Source organism: Fimicolochytrium jonesii, assembly GCF_025526975.1.
Source record: "Fimicolochytrium jonesii strain JEL569 chromosome Unknown EV422scaffold_4, whole genome shotgun sequence".
Lineage (NCBI taxonomy): Eukaryota > Fungi > Chytridiomycota > Chytridiomycetes > Spizellomycetales > Powellomycetaceae > Fimicolochytrium > Fimicolochytrium jonesii.
The window spans coordinates 641,474-659,009 of NW_026515671.1; the positions used below are offsets into that span (position 1 = coordinate 641,474).

The 17,536-nt window shown below is 53.5% G+C and overlaps 5 protein-coding genes across 5 annotated transcripts; 3 read left to right on the forward strand and 2 right to left on the reverse strand.

Annotated features, from left to right (window-relative positions):
- Positions 1-657: 657 nt before the first annotated feature.
- On the forward strand, positions 658-2,739 carry EV422DRAFT_564880 (uncharacterized protein; the record flags this gene model as incomplete). The annotated part of the gene is made up of 3 exons (XM_053072243.1): positions 658-1,298; positions 1,370-1,585; positions 1,656-2,739. 3 exons carry the CDS (start codon positions 658-660, stop codon positions 2,737-2,739), a joined length of 1,941 nt encoding a protein of 646 aa, XP_052928058.1.
- Positions 2,740-3,308: 569 nt separating this feature from the next.
- EV422DRAFT_480689 (HotDog domain-containing protein) lies at positions 3,309-4,014 on the reverse strand (the record flags this gene model as incomplete). The annotated part of the gene is made up of 3 exons (XM_053067301.1): positions 3,309-3,574; positions 3,650-3,758; positions 3,838-4,014. Coding segments are annotated over 3 exons (552 nt in total), but the record flags the coding sequence as incomplete, so codon positions are not given.
- Positions 4,015-4,421: 407 nt separating this feature from the next.
- Positions 4,422-5,696, forward strand: EV422DRAFT_519172 (uncharacterized protein). The gene is made up of 5 exons (XM_053069574.1): positions 4,422-4,824; positions 4,925-5,024; positions 5,113-5,200; positions 5,261-5,599; positions 5,674-5,696. The coding sequence occupies exons 1-4, from the start codon at positions 4,509-4,511 to the stop codon at positions 5,462-5,464; spliced, it is 708 nt and encodes a 235-aa protein (XP_052928060.1). The 5' UTR covers positions 4,422-4,508; the 3' UTR covers positions 5,465-5,599; positions 5,674-5,696.
- EV422DRAFT_309840 (uncharacterized protein) lies at positions 5,559-11,325 on the reverse strand. Its single transcript, XM_053066173.1, has 3 exons — positions 9,027-11,325; positions 7,105-8,967; positions 5,559-7,041 (listed from the first exon to the last, which is right to left on the reverse strand). Exons 1-3 carry the CDS (start codon positions 11,095-11,097, stop codon positions 5,654-5,656), a joined length of 5,322 nt encoding a protein of 1,773 aa, XP_052928061.1. The 5' UTR covers positions 11,098-11,325; the 3' UTR covers positions 5,559-5,653.
- Positions 11,326-14,228: 2,903 nt separating this feature from the next.
- EV422DRAFT_493298 (uncharacterized protein) lies at positions 14,229-17,449 on the forward strand (the record flags this gene model as incomplete). The annotated part of the gene is made up of 14 exons (XM_053067664.1): positions 14,229-14,474; positions 14,539-14,671; positions 14,735-14,844; positions 14,909-14,975; positions 15,043-15,164; positions 15,231-15,434; positions 15,500-15,604; positions 15,668-15,791; positions 15,866-16,192; positions 16,271-16,381; positions 16,455-16,633; positions 16,701-16,838; positions 16,915-17,112; positions 17,201-17,449. The coding sequence occupies 14 exons, from the start codon at positions 14,229-14,231 to the stop codon at positions 17,447-17,449; spliced, it is 2,313 nt and encodes a 770-aa protein (XP_052928062.1).
- Between the last annotated feature and the right edge of the window lie 87 nt (positions 17,450-17,536).

Below are 17,536 nucleotides of genomic sequence, written 5' to 3' on the forward strand. Positions count from 1 at the left end.
AGCACCCACGTCATGCAGTGGAGTGTGAATTGAGTGTGATTAACCTCCGGAAACGTGTGTTGCAGGGTCTACAATGTACCGACGTCCATCAGATTGGTAGGCTGCGATCCGGCGGTTCCCGTGGCGTCCCGACTGGCCTGGATCCTGGGTGGGTGGCACATGTGACATAAGTCGTCCCAGTTGCCGCATGGCCTCGCTCAAGAAGCTGTCATGATGATCATCCTCTATCATCTCGAAAGGCACAGAAGAAGCCCCTGACGTGTTTCAAGCGGCCGCGAGCGTTCGGTTGAGGCTTTCCATATGTATGTACATTCCATGGGACGATACATAGCAGATCAAAACGGCCTCAGCAATACAACCCCGCCGCAGATATCCCCCACTTTTACACAAACAGAACAAAAAGGGAAAGGGAAGCTTCGCCAAGGAACACTTGTCCCGCCCTGACCCATACGCCGTCGCCGCAAACAGGAAGAGGACACTGGCTAGCGAGGTCTTACGCAATTGAACGTGAGTGCATGGCGAGCCGAGGTGTGCACGATGAGTCCTTGGAACGAGGGTGCATCTGAGGTCAATTGCAGACGGCGTGGGCATATGCTAAACGTTCCCTTTCTTCCCACGACAGTATCGTTGTTGCATCTGCGGTTCTGTAGGCAAAGCATGAGCGACTTTGCAAAATCTGCCCCGTCGTCCTTCCTCGGACATGGGTTGCCTCCATCCCTCACGGATGCCGATATCCAGGCTTCTACATTCACTTCCGTACCGGCAGGCTCTCACTTACAAGTGAGACTGCAACTGTTTCCTCACTCTGACCGGCCGGCTAGCCAGCCCGCTCCGGCGCCAGGTCGCAACGGCTACACTTCCTTCACTTTCTCGCCCGTCGAAAAGGACCTCGTTCCTGGAAGTATTGTACGGATCGGCCGCAAAGTTGACCGACACAATACGGTGGCGGGAAATGCGGACAGTTCCAGGCGAAGAGGGGAGCGTTCAGCGAACGTCGCAAACGGGGTCGAGGAGATGGAGTTCAACATCAACGATGCGCCTCTCGCTTACTTTCTCAACGAGAATGGCGCTGGCGCTTCCGCTGAGAAGCCCAAGGATGCCGAGGATGAACGTGCCAAGAGGAAAGAAACCAAGCGGAAGTCGCGAGCGGCAAGGGAAAGTTCCGTTCCACCGCCATCGACGACTAGCGCAACTCGACCTCAAATGATCAAGCGGACAGCCGATTTCGTCGCATTTCGCTCCAAAGTGGTTTCAAGGACGCATGCAGAAATGTGGGTGGGACGCGAAGGACAAGTCTTGTAAGTGGTTTCTTCTACTGTTCGAGCGTTATCTCCTCTTCGAGTTCGTCTCTAAGATGCATTGCTTTTAGCTTCCGTGATGTGGGATCGTCATCTGGGTCGTTTTTGAACCGTCTGCGATTGTCGCAGAGCGGAAAGGAATCTGCACCTCATATTCTGAAGAGTGGCGATGTGATCCAGCTCGGAGTCGACTATCAAGGGCGAACGGAGGAGATCTACAAATGCGTCATGTTCAAGATCTTCATTACTGTGAAGATGGGTGTCACAAAGACCTACAATCCTATGAAGTGAGTCTCATCTTCATTCCCAAATTGTGAGACTCCATCGAATGGTCGCTGATACTTCACTTTCTTACAGATTGAAGTCCGCCATCGAGGGGCTCATCACCGCTATGAACCCGTCGGCCACGTCCGCAGATGTCCCCACTTCGGACTGCTGTATCTGTCTCAACGGCCTATCCCCGTTCCAATCCCTCTTCCTCGCACCGTGCTCGCACTGCTTCCATTACAAATGCGTCACGCCGCTGCTAGGCACCGGGGCAATGTTCCTCTGCCCTATGTGCAGACAAGTCACTAACCTCGACGCGGACATTGGCGAAGACGAAAACGCCTGGTTGGATGGCCGCAGCGCCGCGACCCCCGGTTCTTTACTGGGCGTCGAGGAAATCAAAGGGAGCGGCGCAAGCATCAAGAGCTTCAAGAAGGAGGATGTCGACAAGAACGTGAAGGCGATCCTGGAAGAAGCCTCGCGTCCTGTAGCGAGAGTTACCGCAAACGATCTCGACGCAATGATACCCGATGAACAAGTTGATCGTTTCATGAGTGCTACGACGCCTCTCCTTACACCTGGAGCGGACACGGAACCAGCAAGAGACTCTTACTTCCCGTCAGCCGGCCCCTCTGAGCCTCCCGCCCTAGTTCCATTGGCCATCGCTGATGCTGGTCCAATTCAAGGATCCACCGACAGCATTGCCATTCCCAACGGCGTTTCACAAAGTCCCAGCGGGTCCCCGGGCGCATATCCGGGGCCATCCGGGTTGGCATCACCAAGAGAGTCGTGGAATGTCACCTTGGTCCGACCATCGCGTAAGACCGCGGTGGCTGCAGATAGACATTTCAGCCGACTGGACGATGAATCGCCCACCCTGCAACGTCACACAACCCAAGTCAACCGCAAGCTGGGCCCGAGTTCTTCCCGCCTTGCAGCAGCCAACCACTCGCGAGGCTCGAGTCACGAAAACCTTCCCGTTGAGAGTTGCAGCAACCCCATCAGCGCCAGCACTAGCGCTAGTTCTCTGAACGAAGAGGACGAGAATGCGCGATTGCGCAGGATCATCGCGGAGATGTCGGGCCAACTCCCGCCGTCTCAACGCGAGGAGGTGTTGAGAGAAGCTGGCCTCACTTCTTCGTCGTCGAACGGAAAATCGAAGAAAAGAGTTTGAATTCCACGCCGCCACACGTCCATACTTCTCCGTCGTCTCTCCTTCTGTCTCATGTCCGAAATCAAGATCCCGACCAAGCGGTATCATTCACCTATCCAACCAAGGCGCTCTCGCAGCGTATACACATTACTAGACGGAAGTCGGATGCCGGCCATCCGACGGCGGCAGCCACCCTGGGCTAGAACAACCACATTGAACCGAATTTAGAACTGGGCGCTACATCTTCCCACCTCCCATTATTCCCTCCCCTTCGGAAATCGCTGTAAATAGAATCACGAAGGTTCAGATACTCATTACTGCTCCATGTTAAATGTTTTGCGATTGCTGTCACCATTGAGTTTGTAATCCCATTCTCTGCATTTCCGCCGTTCTATGGAATCCCTTCCAGCGTCACAGTTGCTCTACTGCAAAGATGCTAATCTATGAAGCGGATGTTCTCTAAAATGAAATATGCCAGTCCTCGTACTAGTCTCTCTGACTCACGAAATAAGTGCATAAGGCATGGACCTGCCGGTGGATGCCGACACCATCTACGAAGGGTTCCATCTGCTAGCAAGGGCTAGCAGCTGATTCTTGGGGCTGACAAACAAACTAGTAGCTTCAACAAACACCGTCTTTGGCTTTCCTTCCTCATCGACATCGACGCTCTCAATGCGCGCCTTTGCAAATGCTTTACGGCCCTCGAGTTTTGTGAGCTTGCTGCGGATGACGATGAATTGATTGACTTTGACGGGAGAGCGGTAGTTGAGGGTCAGGTTTGCGGTGAAGCCGGTCTTGTGCGGGAGCGACGGGATACTGGCTCGCGCGCACATCTCATCGAGGAGGGTTGCGAGTACTGTACAAAACACAGAACGTTTAGTACGGTAAATCCGCCAACGTAAAGATCGAATCGCCCGTTGTCGATACTCACCGCCGCCATGACAAATCAAATCATGCCCCGATAAACGTTCGCCGATGTGCAGAATCGCAACGCATTCAGTTTGGTCAGCGTTATGAAACAGGAGCGGTCGGAGAGCAAACTAGAGCGAGGTATCCTTGAGTCAAAATTGGCATCCTCCACGAAAGCAAGTCACCAAACGTTCCCGTTCGTTCGCTAACCTTCCCCTTGCCCTTCAACGTCCCAGCGGTGAAGTTCCTATGCAGCTTTCCAGCGCTCAAGTAGCCATACGGATCCACCTCCTTCCACCCGTCGGTCTTTCTCAGCCTCTCCACCTCTGCAAGCCCCTCCGCCTCTGCCTTCAACACCGTCGCGTGGGCGAGCTCCGCTTCGTCAGTGAATTCCGTGAAAGAGTCGGGTGCCTTGTTAACATTCTGCACGTATACGGCGACAAAAACGCCGGTGGAAAAGGCGAGGGCGAGGGACGTGATGTTGGCAAGCCGGCCGCGGGCTTGTGGGGGTGCGGTGTAAGAGCGGGTAGGCTGTGGTCGGAGTGCCGAGATGGTGGTTGGTGAACGGAGGAACGAGGTCCGTGGTGGGACATTGGCAAGCAGCCCACGCCCGACTCTTTGGGAGATCATTTTCCAGTTTTGCATATGTACCCTATTGGAATGGGGAAGAGGGATGTTCGCCGATGTTCGCCGACCCAAGTGCTTATGTATGAAGCTCAGTCGCCGCCAGAGGGGCCGGAATGCTGACAACCCGCGGAAAGCCCAACGTTCAAAAGCCGAACGCGAAAGGGTCCGTGACGGGTGAGCAGTACACCTCTGAGTACAGTACACCTGCTAAACGTTCCGCTTCCGCCCAGATTTTCGCAGTTGATAGACAAACGATGGGTAAACGCAAAGCAGGTTCCTCTTCCTACGTATTCAGCCTGCCCTTGCCCAAAAAGGCTCGATGGTCGGCACTCACGTCGCGGCCGCGGCCAAGCGGCCATGAATTCGACGCAGCTTCGAAGCCTTCGGTGAGAGCAGCCATATACACGAAGGGTGACCCCAACATCATGGAACGGTCACCGAGCGAGGATGTAGAAGTCGCTGAGGCGCAAAAATGCTTGGAGTCGTTGTTGGAGCCTGTGCTGGAGGTGGAGAAGGTGCAGATAGCCCATGTGCAGAATATCTACAAGGCGGGAAAGACGACTGGGTTTGGTGCGTATCCCGAAGGGACTTTGCGTATATGGGCTGGACGGGGGTGGGCGGCTGGGACGCTTCCCATCATGAAGCTGACTTGATGCTGTCCGTCCTATAGCATTCCGATTGTTTTCGAACGGGGTTTCGAAAAACTTGTCTTTGAACCCCAGTCGGACTACTTTGCAACATAGGCACGAAGGAGACTACGAGGTCACCAGGTGGGTATTGGTGAATGAAGAGTCTCAGCGTCACAGAGAGGAGGACTCCATGTGAGAATAGCATTGCTGACTGGTTTTGGTTTCACAGCGATGTGGAAGAAGAGCGGAGGCGGCAGTTCGATCGAATTGTCGTTTCGGCTGACCAGTTATACCAGTCTGCTTCGAATGCGCCGCGGGTACGGCAAGCATCTTCAATGTTGTTCCCAGCGGCTATGGTGCTCACGATATACCCTCAGGATACCTGGCGAGATCGTGTCATCACACTGAAAGACCTGGAAAAAAGCGCGAAAGATGTGGCACGGACGAAAGGACACCAGACCCGAAAGAGCCAGCGGCGGCGGAGGTTTGAGGCGATTTTGAAGGAACAAAACGGATCGGCGCCTCGGCCCCGGCGTTCGTCATCACCTCCAGCGCCTCGAAGTGCGGTTAAACCCCAATAGGTGCAGTCTTCGGGCGGCGCATTGGGGGACGTAAGCGGTTAGAGATCTAGATGGATGTATCTGTGAACCTCGTAGAGCTCACTTGAGCATGTAGATAACATTTTTGGAACTAGAACTGAGTTGGGCACTACATAAGTATAGAACTACCCAATTCGGCGTCTCCCTCAGTTTATCCATTATGCCTCGAGCTTAATGCTCCCGCTCCCTAGTATAGTGACAATACGCCAAGACCCATTCGAGTGTCCTGCGCGGCATCCGAGGAAACTTAGACAATACGCCCAACTCCAAAATCGTAGTTGGAACTTTCGGCCCTGCAGCCGCAGAGGTGCGAGCGACGGACTTCCGAATCCACTCTAGTTCCGACGCCGTTGGCCACTCTCGGTATGCCAGATACGCGCTGAATGCGGCTCGTGCTTCTGGCGCAAACACCGCTCGTTTCTCAACATCGGAATCCAAATATCTGAACAAAGATAGTTTCCAAGGGTTGTCCACTATGTTCTCCCCGTTGTTTTCGTCACGTTCGAACGCCCTGAAGTGTGCCTCAAGTTCAGATCGCAGTCGCTTGATGAACGATGCAGGGAGTAACTGCCGCTGTCGCAGACCGTCGGAGGTAGTATCCCGGCTAGAACCTGACGCGGTCTGTCGAGACTGATAGCTCTCCAGAATGATCTTCAACGCCAAGACGGCACTGCGCGAGAAGTTTCCTCGATCCCGCGTCGTAACATCGATCCACATGAGCGGTGTCACGGCATCCGGACTCTCAAACTCAATGCATCGCTGAAGGAGTACATGCGTAGGATCCGACGTTGTGTTCTCGGGACACAGATAGGTTGCGAACCCCGCAATCTCAGGAGCTAAGCTGATGGGAACGGTCACGCTGCTCTCAGGTACATGCGGGTGCGTGGATGACAGGTCGAGGGACCGTGATGTAGGTTCCTCGGAATCGGCCTCGTCCTGGATGTGGTTGAGATAGCGCATCTTACGTTTCACATACAGTCCACGGCCACTCTTTAGGATCTCTGCATGACGCTGGTTGTGTGCCACTTCCAATACTCTGCCCCAGTAGCGCGGGCTGCTGGTGGTGATTTTGACGATACTGTCGTATGCAGGTAATAAGCACGGGGTGCTCATTTTTATCTCCCGAGTTGCGACTCCATCAGCCACAGTCACAACCACCGGTGGACAGCACTTTCCCATAGTGCCCACGTCGCGGGTGATGAAACAGCGACGCTCCACAGCCAGAGCCCACAATTGGCGCGCCGCATGTATATGTCCGCGATTGTGCGTAGTTTGCGATGAGGATTGCGGGAATAAGGCACATAATAGCGCTGCGATGGCTTCATTCGAGGTTCCGAACGTATATGAGCCGGCGCCGAGGAACAGAAACCCGATGGCCATGTTGGTTGCGGTGTGATTGCCGTACGTGACTTCGCTTGCAGTCCGGTTATGCAGCCGTCGCAGCAAGCGTAGGATCTCGACATTGGCCGATCCCGCCATAACGACACAGAGGGACAAAAGCATAACATCCAAACAGTTCCGGAAGATGCCTCGGTTGAGCTTGTCTCGAAACATTGAGCCTAAGAGAAACGGAGGTTATTACCGATTGAACTGAGCTTTTGCTACCAACGAAAGATTCGTACCGCCTGTGCTCGACATGTCCGCCAGCTTCCGACAATACGAGAGCAGTGTTTGAAAAGCGGATTCATTAGAGGATCCAGCATACTTGAGACCGATCGCAAATCCCGCCCCAGCCAAAATGTTCCACTGAGCCTGAGAGTACAAATCAACCCAATCTTCGTCGTCTGCAGACTCTTGAGTGCCTCTACGGATATATTCCGGAACCTGTTGCAGGAGCCATTCTTCAGTGGCCTTTATGGAATCCCACAAAATGATGCTCCTGCAAAGGGTGCGCATCAACAACACGTCAGGCTTGATTTGGTTCAGGAAGTAACTCGTCTTTGGCAAAGCCAGTCGATCGGCGATCATTGTGTCGTTGGTTTTCAGCTGCATGAGGCCCAGAGCAAGCGTCGCGCTCGTAATTATGTAATGTTTGCTGCGTCCTAAAGCGTAATGTAGCAACCGATCCACAAGCTTCAGATCGGAAATCCCAGCAGCCTTCGAGCTGCTGACGCCACCAACCGTGATAAAGCCTAACGCAAAGCCGCAGGCCAGAGCACAATTTTCCCTATGTGGTTCCGGAAAATCAGACGGTTCATTCTCAATCGTTTCCAGTAAGTACATCATCTTCTCGCAATGGAGCCGAGCCATCGAGCCCATATGCAGCAAGCCGATACCGAGCACAGCAGCGGCTTTGACTTCGACCCCTGTGGGTTTGCCGGCCATATCCTCTGCAGCCTCAATGTGCGAGTAGCAGATTCTGGTATGGCGGAGATCCCGATCGCCCTTGTGGGTTGCCGCGAGACCCAGCAGGAGCGCGACGGCAGTGTACTCGTCTTTCAGATTCATGTAGTCGATCAGGTCGAATAAATTCATCTTTTTCAGATTCCCTGCAAGCCCGAGTCCCAATAGGAAACCAGCGTGCCTACAGCTCAAATGCCGCTTTCCATCCTCAGTTGCAAGAGGCGTGTTGAAGACGATCCACGCGCCATCCACGACTTCATGATGTGGTGCTATGCTGAGGCCTGCGGCGACGCCGTTGTGGAAGTCCGGCCAACTCAGTGGCGATTGTGTTGATTTGGAAACATCGAGCGGAACTTCAGTGGTCATCGGTGCGAAGCGGGCGGAGACGACAAGGTCCGGGATGGGACAGACGTTGGTAGCCACTGGCGTAACCGTGCCAATTGTGAATGGTGCGCGGCCCAAAGGTCGCGCCAAAATCCGGGTCGAGATGCCCATCAAGTATTTTTGTTGATCAGCCCTTTGCTTTTCCTCAGTCGCGTTGAAGTCCAGCTCCATCTTGGCCAATATTGGGCGCGAAGATTGCAGTAGTTTTCGGACCTCGTCAACTCTGCGATCTTTGTTAAATCGAAGCTTGCACACCTCCGTTTGAGCAGACTCGGTGCCGTCGAAGGGGGCGTCAGCCTTGGAGCTGGTGTCCTCGGGAAGCTCCTCACTCATCGAAAAGTCAGCAGAGAGAGGCTTCGAAAGCTGCTCTACCTGTGTGGCTAGATCCTCTCTCCCGATCAATAGGTACGCATCGACAGACCAATCTCCAGGAGGGTCTTCACGACAGTCATCAATCGCTTGCTGAAGAGGTAACCCGATTCCTGTAGTTAGCGTCGCTAGCGCGTTTCTGTCGATACTATGCTCCAACATGCCCTGAACCAGACCAACCGCACCGTTGGAATGCAATTCAGTGTACAATCTTGAGATCGTATAAACCCTGGTGCTGCGGAGGAAAGTCGTTGCTTCGCTATCCTTGTTGCGCATAAGCTCTATCAAAGCGTCCAAAGCGCTCGTGTTTTCCATATTGCTCCGAGTCTTCTGCAAAGTCCAGCTGAGGAAGTCGATTGGTGGGATTGGACACGGTTGAAGCAGTGGGTCTATCGGGCGATTGTGTCAGTATCAATACCACATGTAAGAAGCCAAGTGCCACAAGTACCAAAATACAGATCCACCAATGACTCTTCTGGCTGCTCCTGGCCGTAGTAATATACGTAGTCGGACCACTCAAGCGACTTTGCGATGTGAAGGAGCACATGGGCAAGTCTTGAAGCATGTTTTGCTGTCAGAATGTTCAACTTCAAATCTTCATAAACCACGTGCAAGAACAATAAGATTGTCGGAAGATGTGGTGTCAGACTTGGGCCATTCGGGTGTTGGGCAAGCTGGTCAAAGCGCGACGTCGGCGAAGGACATGACGGGACACAGGTGTCTTGCGATACGTCATCTTCTTCCGCAAGGAGATGAGAAGCCTGTTCCACCAACTTTGCAATCCAACGGCGTTTCCGTTTACTCCGATTCAGAAGAGTTGTCAAGGAATCTGGTCGCTGGCGCTTCGGTGATTGTGCTTCTTTGCGATCCGAGGGGAATCGCTGACGGCAGAAGGAACATAGCACACCAACCAACGTCTGCCATTCGTAATCGCCTTCAGTCGTCGGTTCGAGGGCAGTGCCATGTTGCGACGTGAAAAGGCGCTGCTGGAAGGCGTCAAACAAGTCCACAGGTAACGCATGTCTCAGAGCTTCGACGCATCTACGGACAACGGACGACCGGAAATTAGGTTCCAGGGTGGCGCGATATGTGGTGCCATTCGAAAGCTCAAGATTGAAGCGATTGTCTGCGGCGCTGCTGAGCTGCACGATTCGGGATGTTCGGAATCCAGGCTCTGCCTCCGGAACGCTGATGTCTTCCATGCTGTCTGTCTTGCCTGGGTCGGTATCGTCGGGAGACCGGGGCCGCTTTCCAGGCCCAGTCAAGTGCCCTGATAAAACTGACGGAAAGTCGGTGGGAATCTTGCAAGCAACAAATCCCTGATTACCCGTCCAGAGCTTGAGCGTGTGATCCGGATTCAATATTAACACGTCGAATGCTTTCGATCTGACGCATCTCAGCTGCACTGCCCCTAAGGCGGGCAAGCTCCACAAGATCTCCCATGCTGCTCTATTATCCGATGTGCCAACGGAAAGAGAGCATTGTAAGGCCACAAGTCGCCGCCGACCCTGCGCGCTGGAGTATTCCTCTCCGTCGTGCGCCAGGCCCAAAAAACAAATGACCGCCGAATGCGCGTTGATGGGAGACACCGAGGTAGTTTCGGCTGCATCTTTCAATCCTAAACTGCCAGGCTCGCTTTCTTCCCAGAGGAGGCTGAGGCCGAAATCAGGCTCTAGCGCCCGTCGCATGGGTAGCGCAATGTCTGCAACAGGCGGTTCAGCATCGACTTTCCCAACGCTATCCGAACACATCCATATGCTGTGCTTCCTGTTCCCGTCATTAAACGCGACAATCATCTGCGGAGCATCTTCGGCGACCGAAACCTTTAAAATGCGACCGAACGCTTCTGTCGCATGAGATGCTCCATTGACTACAGCAGACGACGCCGACACCCCACCATGCGGTGGCTTTACGCGTTTGCCAACGGAAACCGGGCGAGGGTAATCCAATGCACTTCTCAGAGTATACAGTGCTGACCCTGTTGCATCTTCACCACGTCCATCCTTCCGTCTGATGAGGATACCTTCGCGCAAAGGCCAAGCGGCTTCCAGCTGATACGGTATAGGTACCTGCTCCGTTACCCCATTGTCAAAGTATAAGGTGATTGAGCGCGGGTACAACACGGTCAGAGCTCTGCGAAGTTGGCACGCACGGGACGGTGCGTCTGTAACGACACTTTCTTCAACACGGAAGCGCGCGTAAAATGGGGTGGCGATGGGGCGAAGCTCATCGGTCTGTGTTTCGTAAGCACCTCCTTTCCCAGACTGGGTTTGAGCGGTAAAACTTTGCCCGTGTACGCCGCCGTTGTAGGTGAATACCGTGCCACCAACAACAGACACCTCGGTATCAAACGATAGAACTCGTCCGCCAGGGCTAAATTGAGTGAGATGCTCGACCCGAGTTCCAAAATCGTTTTTGCTCAACTCCCCCTCCCAAAGCGGTTCAGTGGCTGCGTATGGGTGGAGCTTAGCAACCCGGTCCGCACATGTTGTAAATCGGCCGAGGATCTGAACCTGCATCAGACTTGTCGTGCTGCTGGACAATTTCCTGGATGGGTTGCGTTGTGAGCTAGGAGTGACGAAATCTACCAGATATATATCCCTTTCAGAAAGCACCCAGGGCAGAGTAGTACAGCTTCAAGCTCAGGATGGGTTGGCAGGCTGGTTGGCAGGACGGACTTTGCGGTTTTTGCGGTTTTTGCATGCACGTCCACCAATCTGCAAACGCTGAGCCAGTCTCAAGCGAGTCCTCCAGTCTCAAGCTCTCAAGAGTCTCACGACGCGTAACACTCGCGACAACTTGCTCACTCAAAGTGGGCTCGTTCTTCAGCAACTCCCGCCCACACGCCACCATGCCGGCCCTACGAGAATCGAGGAGGTTGCTGCATATCTCCCAGTGAAAGAACGTTTTCTCGTCGCCGTGGATCTGCGCTTGTTGCGGATTCGTGACCAGTGCATTCCGCACACACCCGAATGTTCGATGGAACACGCCTCCAGGGAAAACCACAAGGATCTCCTCAATGTTTGGAAAAGGAGTAGCCTGAGATGCGTCTGCTCAGATATAGCGTGGGACTTGGCATCAGGAAATGGGAAGGTTGCAATCTTGGAGTGGCCTAAGGACTCAGGTCTGGAGTGGGAGGTTCCCCGAACGGGGCTTCAGCGAACGGGCATGTTCTTGTACGGGAATGGTGGTAAAACAGCGGACTCAGGTGCCCCTACACTGTTGATGCAAAGACTGGGCCTCAAAGGAAGGGCAAGTCGAGATTTTGCAATGGTGGCTTGATAGCCCCTCCGATGCAAGTACACGGAAAGCGCAATGGATGAGACATTGGATTGTCTGACGTTGTGAATTGGTGGAGAAATGCTGTACTTGGAAGTATTCGCAAACCGGACCTCTACAGGATGTATGAGGTCGCAGTGGCAGCGGACTCGGCGTATGAGAAACAAATGCAGGAGGCTCGTAAGTGTTGCCCATGTCCAGATGTACATACATACAGGAGGTTCTGATCATTGCGACCCATGGGCATCAATCCGCGCAGATGATGTTGTTGTACCTCCTGTACATCTGGACATGGGCAACACTTACTCCTGTTCCTTGTGTCCAAACTTGTTTTTACCTTCATCATGTTAACAAAGCCATCTCTATTCTGTGAATATACCAGCAATTTGATGCAGCGGAATTACAGTATTTTTTTCTGTGATATACACTTAGCGCACTGTAGCGCCATAGAGTGATGCTTGTGATGTGACTTAAAAAGCATGATAAGGCCGTGTAAAGCATGTAAGAGTGGTCCTTAATCAGATGGTGGAGGAGCCTTTTCTGTCTGGCTGTGTGTGTGTTCATATACCCTCAGTGTACGTATGTGGGAAAGTGGCATGAATCGAAGGTTTATCTGGTTTATGATGCGGCGGCCACGGCAATGCAAGTTATGCAACCAACCGTGCTTGTCGCGATCATCGCAATCAATCGGGCGGCCGAGTGTGCGCTGAGTTTGGAGGTGCCACATTCGTTACTCGGCGAACTTAATACGTGGCATTCCCACGCTCACATATCGCATATATATACAGCAGTACAGGCGCACGCTCACTGTCGCCAGTAAGCTTCCTCCAGGTATGTGCTTGGCCTTCTGCTTCCTACAAGTCAGCTGCATGGGTCAAACCAGGCCGCGTAGGCGTAATGGCTGGCGGTCAAGATGAGCCGATGGTGTGAAAACATAACTGGCTTATAAGCATCCTCCCCTCTTTTTCTCCGACTCCCCAGACTGTAGCTTACCCGCTCGACTGTGGGAAACTCGAGAATGGCCGCACCGCAACCCAACTACCCTATGCAGCGTCCGCAATATCCGGGCGCCCCAGGGCAACCAGGGGGACAACCGCTGGGTCGGCCTGCGATGCCCTTGGGTTTACAAAATCAGAATCCAAATTTTCGGCCTGGCGGTCCACAGGGCCCACAAGGGCAGATACCTGGTAGTCCTGTACCCGGGCAACTGCCGGGAAGACCGTTGGGTTGGTCTTATTCCTGTTTTTTGTGTTTCAGCCAGTGACCTTCTCACCTAACAACCTTCCCATGCAGCTCCCGTCGGAAACATACACGTCAACAGACCCGGTACACCAGGCACTCCAGGTACCCCGGGAACGCCAATCAGCATGCACGCATACAGACCAGGCGTGGGGCCGCAGCAGGGTGCTGTTGGGCAACCTAACGCTGGGGCAGGACAACCACTGGGCCAAAACTTTCGCCCACAGGGGGCGCCTACGTTGCAGCAGACAAATTCCTATGGCAGCGGGCAGGACGGGTCTGGATTGCGATCCCCAACTCCGAACTTCCCTATCGCGTCTCCTGTAGCTGGTGCACCCATGCAGCGGCCTGGCGGCCCGGCACCTTCGCAACAGTCGGGCCACCCTCAGATATCTCCAGTCTCGCCCGGTACCGGATATTCGGCTCCAAATGTTAGCGGCATGCCGCCACCTGGATCAGTGGGAGCAGGGGCTCCATCGGGCTTCGGTGCAGCAGGAGGACCAGGAAGACTGCCTGCGAACTACATTCCGCCAGTAACTGGCACGCCCCCTCCACCAGGCCCCGGAGCAGCTCCTCCAGGGTCTCGTGCTGGCCGAAGAGCGTATCCCACATCGGATCCATATGTAAACACCGTATCTCAGGTGGATCCCTTTTCGGCACAGTCCCCATACGGAGATAGGCCAATGACCCCGCAGACTGCTCCTCTGTCACCAGCTGGACAGAATGCACCGCAATTTTTCAATCCCGTGCAGCCTGGTCAGCACGGCGCCACCGGCCAGGGCTTCGGGGCCCAACAGGCGCAAACGCCGGCCTTTGGCGGGCAGCAGGGCCAAACACCAGGCTTCGCAGGACAAGGCGCTCAAGTCCCCATGTTCGGCGGACAAGGTGCTCCTCAGCAGCAACAGGGCTATGGTGGCCCGCAGCAGCCTCAAAGTCAGCAGCACCAGCAGCAGCAGCAACCTCAATGGACGGGTCAACCAGGGCACATGGGATCTGTTCCGCAATATGGCAGTGCCGCCGATGTAGGACAAATGACGAATTCCTTCTCTCAAATGAACATGTCAGCGCAGGTAAATGGTCAAACCTCTATTTCGTACGAAAATCCGGGAAACTAACCGCTTGATTGTTCTAGATGGGCGGTCCCACGGCGCTCAATCTGTTGCAAGGTCCTCCGACCATTGAGCAACTAGACAACCCGGTGCCGGCCCCTTGGATTTCCCCTCAGTCGTCTGTTTCACAACACGCGGAATCAAACGCAGACGTGAAATACAAACGATGCACTATGAATGCAATTCCGCAAACTATGACACTCTTGAACAAATGCAAAATTCCACTCGGGCTATTGGTGACGCCATATAGACACTTGCTGGACGGGGAGGTGAGTGGCGCCTTTGACATGTCGTGCCGTCTTCTCTTTCAGCCATTAACAGGTAATTTTGAAGGAACCCGTCCCTCTGATCAACCCGGTACAAATTGTGAGGTGCCGGAGATGTCGATCGTACATCAATCCATGGGTGCAGTTTGTGGACCAGGGAAGTCGGTGGAAGTGTAATCTGTGCTTCCTGACGAACGAAGGTGAATCTGGAATCATGTGCTTGTCATACATGCCTTATGGCATTAACATTTTTCAATCAATAGTGCCAAGCTTCTTCGACTGGGATCCTGACACTAGGGAGCATGTGGACCGGATGGCCCGGCCAGAGTTGACCCATGCGACTGTCGAGTATGTCGCGCCGCAGGAATACATGGTGAGCTTCTTTGCATATCTAAGAAGTGACACTGTGTCGGTTGCTGATACCCTCATCCCGAAAGGTTCGACCGCCTCAACCAGTGGTCATGCTTTTCATCATTGACGTCTCTCATGCCGCCGTCCAATCTGGTAACGTCTCGCGCCATCCACCTGTTGATCAACGGGATGATCGCTGACAATTAGGTTCACAACATAGGCATGGTTGCTACGGCTGCTAGGACGATTCTGGATACACTAGACGCTATTCCAAACACTGACGCTCGTACGAAAGTAGGATTCATTACAGTGGATAGTGCCCTACACTTTTACAACCTCAGCGTAAGCAGACACTGTCGGGAAGGAGGGGCAAAGTTTGGAGAATACTTATCATGAAAGATTCTGTAGCCGAATGTCTCTGAGCCGCAAATGCTAGTGGTATCAGATTTAGACGAAGTCTTCCTTCCGATGCCTTACGATCTGCTGGTCTCCTTGACGGAGTCGCGGGCACTCATCGAAGCGTTGCTGCAACGGGTATCAGACATGTTCAAGAACACTCAGAATGTGGGCAGTGTTCTGGGGCGAGCGATCCAGGCGGCGCACAAAATGATCGTAAGAAGCGTCACGGGGGTTTTGTTGATCACTTGGGCTTCGGCTGACTTGAGATCAATTATCAGAGCCCAATTGGAGGGAAGATCATCGTTCTGCAGGCGACATTGCCAAATCAGAACGAGGGAGCACTGAAGCCTAGAGAAGACCCTAAACTTCTGGGAACGCCGAAGGTCGGTATAGGATTGAGATTAGGCGGAAGTGAGACGCGGAACTGACACTTTTGTTATTTTTAGGAGGTCAGTCTTCTCCAGCCGCAACAACCGTTCTACAAGAACATGGCCGTCGCTTGCTCTCCAAGTCAAGTGAGCATAGATGTGTTCCTCTTCAGCTCACAGTACGCTGACGTGGCCACCCTCAGTAAGTGGCCAATCTATCCTCACATGGCGTATCGGAGACATGGCGTATCGGAAAGGCTAACTGCAACAACCCAGGTGGATGTGCAAAGTTCACTGGAGGATCCGTGTACTTCTACCCCGGATTCAACGCCTCACGGTCAGAAGACGCCATGAAATTCGCACATGAATTCTCGCACTTCCTGTCTCGCCCCATTGGCCTGGAGGCGGTTATGCGTGTCAGGGCATCAAAGGGCATTAGGATGACGGCTTTCCATGGAAACTTCTTCCTGCGCTCGACCGATCTCCTCTCCCTCCCCAATGTCAGCCCCGACAATTCGTACGCTGTCGAAATGACGCTGACGGAAAACTTGTCGACATCGCTTGCGTGCTTCCAAACTGCTCTCTTGCACACAAGCAGCACAGGTGGGTTTATTTGCTTTCATTTAGCATTATTCGAGCTTGCGACTGTTTTAAGCAATACTCACCGTGTCCATTTTACAGGCGAGCGCCGAATCCGCGTCATCACCCTGGCTGTACCTGTAACCAACAACCTGGCGGACGTGTTCTCCGCAACAGATCAGTTCGCCGTTGCGTCACTTCTGGCCAAAAAGGGTGAGTGTCTCAGGAGCTGCAAGCTTTGTAATGGCATCGCTAACCATGCTGCATTGCTGATTCATGACATCAGGTGTGGAGCGCGCCTTGACGTCGAAAATCGAGGATGCCCGGGAAGCCTTGATGTATAAGCTGGACGACATTATGGGATCGTACAAGTCTGCCTTCACGACTTCGGGCCAAGCTGTCCAATTGCTTGTCCCTGAGAACCTGAAACTCTTGCCTTTGATGGTTCTGGGGCTTCTGAAGAACGTAAGGGCATCATCATTCTGTGTCTCTATACGATGAACCGAAAAGGTATTCTGACATTCGCCTTTAGACGGCGTTCCGCGCAACGAGCACGGTCTCGAGCGATCTGCGCTCCTATTTGATGGCAATGCTTTACGTCTTGCCTCCGGAGATGTGTCTTGTACAGATTCATCCCCGCTTCTGGCCCTTGCATGCCTTAGAGCCTCAGGTATGACACGAATGCGAGGTGCCCTACTCGCGGGTTCGAATTTCTGATCTGACCTCAATGCGCGATGGTTACTCAGGTCGGTCTTCCGGGCGGTGACGGAAAGATTGTGTTCCCACCGTTACTCAACCTCAGCGCTGAGAAGCTCGAGCGCCATGGACTGTATCTTTTGGAGAATGGTCTCGAGATGTTCTTGTGGGTCAGCCGCGGCACTGACCCCCAGCTGATCCAAAAGCTGTTCGACAAACCATCGTACGACGCCGTGGGTGTCGGAAAGGTAAGCATCAACTGTCTGGACGGCAAAGGCTGTCTCAAGCATAACCCTGATCCCGCAACTAAATGATGGGCTCATCTACGTAAAATAGACGACTTTGCCCATTTTGCAAAACGACTTCAGCACCAAGATCAACAACATCATTGGCAAGGTCCGGGAAGTACGACTGCAGATGATGACCACCTACCCACATCTGTACGTGGTCAAGGAAGACGGCGATCCCTACTTCCGCATGCAGTTCCTGTCGCAGCTCATCGAAGACCGCATCGATGCTAGTTACTCATATCCGCAATTCCTCAACGTGTTACGGGAGGGACTGGCGAAAGTCAGCTCCGCATAATCCGTTCCTCCCCCGTTGAGCTACATCCCTTCACAACCTCCTTCTCAAAACTCTCTCTGCAACCCCAATGAGCGAAAACCCCATCTA